Source organism: Capsicum annuum, chromosome 10, assembly GCF_002878395.1.
Source record: "Capsicum annuum cultivar UCD-10X-F1 chromosome 10, UCD10Xv1.1, whole genome shotgun sequence".
Taxonomy (NCBI): domain Eukaryota; kingdom Viridiplantae; phylum Streptophyta; class Magnoliopsida; order Solanales; family Solanaceae; genus Capsicum; species Capsicum annuum.
In genome coordinates this window covers 217,902,605-217,908,369 of record NC_061120.1, presented here as the reverse complement: position 1 = coordinate 217,908,369, position 5,765 = coordinate 217,902,605, and the positions used below count along the sequence as shown (strand labels likewise).

At 35.2% G+C, this 5,765-nt stretch overlaps 1 protein-coding gene across 1 annotated transcript; it reads right to left on the bottom strand.

Annotated features, from left to right (window-relative positions):
• Positions 1-1,497: 1,497 nt before the first annotated feature.
• Positions 1,498-4,654, bottom strand: LOC107843844 (zeatin O-glucosyltransferase). Its single transcript, XM_016688246.2, has 2 exons — positions 3,412-4,654; positions 1,498-2,853 (listed from the first exon to the last, which is right to left on the bottom strand). The coding sequence occupies exons 1-2, from the start codon at positions 3,794-3,796 to the stop codon at positions 1,850-1,852; spliced, it is 1,389 nt and encodes a 462-aa protein (XP_016543732.2). The 5' UTR covers positions 3,797-4,654; the 3' UTR covers positions 1,498-1,849.
• Between the last annotated feature and the right edge of the window lie 1,111 nt (positions 4,655-5,765).

Below are 5,765 nucleotides of genomic sequence, written 5' to 3'. Positions count from 1 at the left end.
GGGAGAGGGGGTTGATAGTGAGGGATTGGGCCCCACAGTTGGAGATACTGGGACACGTGTCGACGGGTGGATTCATGAGTCACTGCGGGTGGAATTCGTGCATGGAGAGTATTTCGATGGGCGTGCCAATAGCTGCTTGGCCAATGCATTCTGATCAGCCGAGAAATGCTTTTTTGATAACGGAGGTGTTGAAAATCGGACTAGTGTTGAAGGATTGGGAAAAGAGAGACGAGTTGGTGAGTTCAGTTGCGGTAGCGGAATGTGTTAAGAGATTGATGAATTCCGATGAGGTGAGACAAAGGGCTATGGAGTTGAGCAAAGCTATTGTGGATGCTGGTGGCAATGGCAAAGAAATGGACTCTTTCATTGCCCACATCACTAGATAAAATGTTTCAGTTTTCTTACTAGTCGAACCCGTTTCACGGAAAATCTTAGTAGCTATACTTCTATTTATTGGTGAGAGTTCGATTCTCCCAACTTGTAATCTCTTCTCGTTGTCTACTTCCTCCATTCTTTAAGCGAAAAAGATTGTTTCGTGTTTTGTCGCATAGAATGAATCTCTATTGTTGTGAGTACTTTTTCATTCTTAATTAAAGATGGTTTGATTTTTGAATATGAATCAACTATAGTAAGAAACATTTCGTCTCAAATAGAGATAAGCATCCAATAACCCCCGAACTATGGCTAAAGTTGCTACAACACACTCTAACTTCACAGGATTCTATTACCCCCGAACTCAATTTTAGCATATTTTTGTCACCCTTTTGTACTGATGTGACACCTTTATTACATAAAATGAGGTTCACATCAAAAGTGTCACGTCAGCAAAAAAGGCTGACAAAAGGTGCCACATCAGCTAAACAGAATCACAAAAATACGCTAAAATTTAGTTTCGTGGAGGTAATAAGACCCCTGTGAAGTTAAAGTGTGTCAAAAAAAATTTGGCCATAGTTCAGGAGGGTAGGAGGGTACTAGATACTTTACTCTCTCAAATATAATGTTTCACCATAAATCTGATTTTGTCAAACCCAAAGTGAATATTCAACAGTAACAAATACTTGAAAGGTAATATTACGCCTACTTTATTTTATTTGAACATGTAGGCATATGATCAACTTACAACTTTAGTGCTCTAAACTTATAAATACACACTTCAAAACTCAGTTAAGACCAAGAAGACTCAGCCATATATAAAAGACAAAAAAGAACTTGAATTATGTCTAGCCTGCAGGAAGATTTAAAACTTGTCGTCTACTTTCGGAAAGTACAAATATATTGAGCTGAATCTGATATGAAAGCATATGCGTTTTTCGCCGGCAGACAAACACACTAATCAACAGCATAAGGAGACAAACAATTGAAGCCAATTTAGCTTCCCTATGATTTATAGCATGGTTGAAAGCTATCCATGAGATTCCGTAACAAGTAGATACATCTCAGATAAGATCGTGATGAATCATATAAAATAGCTCACGTAATTCAGACAAGATCGCGATAAATCATAATTAAACCTTCGACTAGCAATTTATTGCGATTCAACAGTAACAACATGCTAGCTCGTAGCATAGGAATATCCCCATAGGAGGAAGGGTACGCACTACAAATAATTTTCTGAGTTCAACACATCACTTACCTTTCCCTTTCTTCATATCATGGATTCATAACCATCTTATTACCTATTTATGTTTTGGATCTTCTTCCATAAGTCAGTACAATTAATCAATTATAGCAAACCATTACTCAATTTTTACGATAACAGTACCTAGTTTAATACGAAAAATTATCTACTATAGATCAACTTAACCTGATAATACTAATATCCATGATATTTTCCAAGATCAATGCAAATTTACCTAGTGATATGAGCAACAAAGGAATCCATTTCCTTGTGACTGGATCCATTCATCACTGACTTCTTCACAGCGCCACTCAACTCCGCTGCTCTCTGCCGCAGCTCATCTCCTTCTGCAGAACGCATCAAAGTTCTTACCGCATTTTCAATTCTCACAGCACTCACCAATTCACCGCGATTTTCCCAAGCTCTTACAACGATGCCAATCTTCAGTACTTTTGTTATGAGCACTGTGTTCCTTGGCTGATCCGAATGCATTGGCCAAGATGCTATTGGCACTCCCATTGAAATGCTCTCGTTACAAGAATTCCATCCACAATGACTCATGAATCCTCCTATTGACGCGTGTCCCAAGATTTCCAATTGAGGTGCCCAATTTTTCACTATAAAACCAACTCCCTTTTCTTTGATTCTCGCCTCGTATCCTTCTGGTAAATCTAAATCACTTCCTCTTTCAACAATGTTATCCCCACCTTTCTTGTCAGCTTCTCGAATAATCCATATGAACTTTTGCGCACTTTGTTCTAAACCCAATGCCAGCTCGTAAATTTGTTCTTTGGACAGCGTTGTTGTTGATCCAAACGAAACATAAATCACTGAATTCTGGTCTTGTTTATCAAGCCATGAAAAACATTCATGTTTAGACCTTGTTTTCTCTGAAATTTCCACTGGATTTAACGGACCAATAGCCCATTGCTTGTTCTCGCGTTGTTCTTCAAGCAAATCAATGAAAATGCCTTCGATTTCCTTGCAAGAATTGTGGAGACCAACGGAGTAAAAATCTCTCGACTCCTGCTGCATCTTTATGTATTCTACAGTTTCTGAATCAAATGTGTTTTCCCTTGGAGGAAGCTGTGCAATTATCTCAGCTACCGGAGATGGAAGTGGTTTTTTCGTACTTTCACTGGCGAAGGACAGAGCAGTAAACACTGAAGTAGTGTGGAAACAGTAGCATTCTGTATTCGGCATTGACACTGCATCTTGAACTACCCATGACGTGCCTGCAAAAGTTTTGGTTTTTTAACTCATAATTTCAAAAGTACAATTATAACTGATACTAAACAGCTTAATTCCAACCACTCCCTCATAACCTACTGGTCAAGAAGAAGGGGAAACCTCGAAATAAGAAAGATTTTTACCCGAAATAACAGTTGATTTATCAGAAGGTCACTCAACTAACAATTATTATCTCAGAAAATCTGACTTTCGTTATAGAATAAAATTGGAATCAAGAAGAAATGTGACTTTTCGATAATAATAACGCTTAGTCAAGACCATCTGAGATATCAACCCAAGAAATCAAAATGTCTGTACCCAAACTCACTCTGTTACCTCCTAAAGCGAAATAGTCCCTTGCAAAGGTAAAATAACTGTCATTCATGAGATTCTAATCATCTCTCTCCCAATGTTGTTTCCACGATGCATATATAGAAAGCCTATCTAGTTCTAATAGTTATTTTACTAGATTTTTTCTTGTTGAGTCAATTCTTAATTGTTCATAGCCAACTAGATCAAGATTAAATCCATCAAATTTAAATTCTGAATCCGATTTTACATACCTGAGTCATTAATAACCACAATCCTTCTATATCTATTCGATATTTCTTGCAAAAAATCGCGAATTGGCTCACGAAGAAGCAAAACGGACGTGAAAAATGACCCTATTTTCTCCCTTACTGATGTAGTAACAAAGGAAGATGAACCAGGAGGAACAGGTACGAGGTCATGAAATTGAATAGTCGGAAAATCAAGAATGTCCCAACTAGATAATCGAAATTTAGCTTGTCGATTACTAGTAGTAGTGCCTAGGAAAAATACAGGAAGTTTGTGAGATGAGAGGAGACGAGATAGATTGAGAAGTGGATTTAGATGGCCTTGTTCTAAATATGGAACAATTACTATTGCTATTTGGTCATGTTTTTGAAGATCAAAGGAGTTAGCCATTGAAGAAGGTTGAGGTTTTGGTATTTTGTGTAATGACAAATGATTAGTAGTTGACAAAAGTTGTTGTTATATAGGATGAACACAAGAATTCACATGATGTTGGAAGCATGTGTGAATTTAATTGACTGAAATACCCCTAATAATGAAGTTTATACTCCCTCGGTTTCAATTTGTTGGTGTTACTTTCATTTTTAGTTAGTTTCTAAAAGAATATCTCTTTCTTTTTTTTTTTTTGGACGACTCCTTAGATGGTTGAAATTTTGGTTGTCGATTACTAGGGAGGTTGAGGTTTTCGTGTTTCTTTTTTTTTTTTTTTGATAAACATAATGTTCGGGCCAGACCCCCCATTACTATTTTTATCATTTCTTATTCCTAATTTTCTTTTATGTCACCCATCCCTCCTTATTTACTATTCTTTATCTTGAGCCGGGGTCTATCGGAAACAGCCTCTCTACTTCTTCGGAGGTAGCGGTATGGAGTGCGTACATCTTACCCTCCCTAGACCCCACTTTGTAGGAATACACTGAGTTTATTGTTGTTGTTGTGTAATGTTCGGGTCAACTTGCGCACGCCTAAACTAAATTCATGGAATATCTGTCACCTTTTTTGGTGTTTTGTGTAATGACTTGTGATCAGAAATTGACAAAAGTTGTTGTTATATAGGATTAACACATGATGTTGGAAGTATGTGTGAGTTTAATTGACTGAAGTACCCCTAATAATGAAGTTTATATTCCCTAGATTTCAATTCGTTTGTGTTACTTTTATTTTAAGTCAGATTCAGAAATAATGTCCCTTTATTTTTCACGTGACATATTTAAAACCGAAAGATTAAAGAACATTTTGGTATTTGATATATTTCAATTTCTATATATCTTTAGTTTAAGATCACAAGATTCAAGTCTTCTTTACTTTCTTAAATTTCATGTCAAATCAAAACCGGACAAACAAATTAAAACAAAGGGAGCAATTGATTTTTTGACTTCCCAATTATTGGTAATTTTGAATTTAATTCTTATAATATCTGAATAATCACATTAACAACAACAATATAATATTCAGCATATTCTCACAAAGTAACATCTGAGAAGGATAAATGTATGCATTACATACTAAGGGTAGCTCAGCAATTTTTATTCATTTATCAATGAATACTCACTAATTTAACATACTTTCACAACTTTCAAAATTCAAATTCAGTTAAACAATTGTTATATCACATGTGGTTGCATTATACAAATCTCCAAAAGTCAGATGGCATATAAAATTGGCTAATCTCGGATTGCACGCCAAAAAGAAAGGCACTTTATTTAAGCAACTTTTTAATTTTACTTTTCACATTACATGCAAAACCAAATAAATAAATTAAATCAGACGAAGTGTTCAAGATAAGCAGCTTCGTAGAGGGAAAAGATTAAAATACCAACAAGAATTGCAGTGGTGAAGTATAAGTACTACTTTATTTTTACTCAAAGATTTCGGGTTCAACCCTTGGCTATGAAGTTGATGTGGAGCTTTTCAATGCAAATTCAAATTTAATCAAGACCTCAATACAAATATCAAACAATGAATGAAAGAAAAAAAAACTAAAACAAGTAAAGATAAAGGGTATTACTTACCAATTATCATTAAATCAGCATGCTGTTGTTTTAACTTCACATGTAGATTTAGGGCAAACAGATGGTCACATCAATTGTAATTATTAGTAATAGTGTTCCTTAAGTACGTCTCAAATATATGTCAGACATCCACTAACTTTGCTTTAAACTTTTAGTAAAGTTAAGTAAAATACGTCTCAAATATGTCACACATCCACTAACTTTGCTTTAGTAGAACTTTTAGTAAAACATTATACATATTAATAACTTATGGCTTGAAGAAAATTCCATTAACTACATTTATATTCCACAATTTCTAAAAATTAGCAAAACTACCCAACTTGACAAATATACCTTTAACAAACAACTAT

Excerpts from the sequence above, each read along its gene's own strand:
- LOC107843844 (XM_016688246.2), bottom strand. The coding sequence starts at position 3,796 with ATGGCTAACTCCTTTGATCTTCAAAAACATGACCAAATAGCAATAGTA. Across the intron at positions 2,854-3,411 it reads TGTGGTTATTAATGACTCAG|GCACGTCATGGGTAGTTCAA; the intron begins GTATGTAAAATC and ends AAACTTTTGCAG.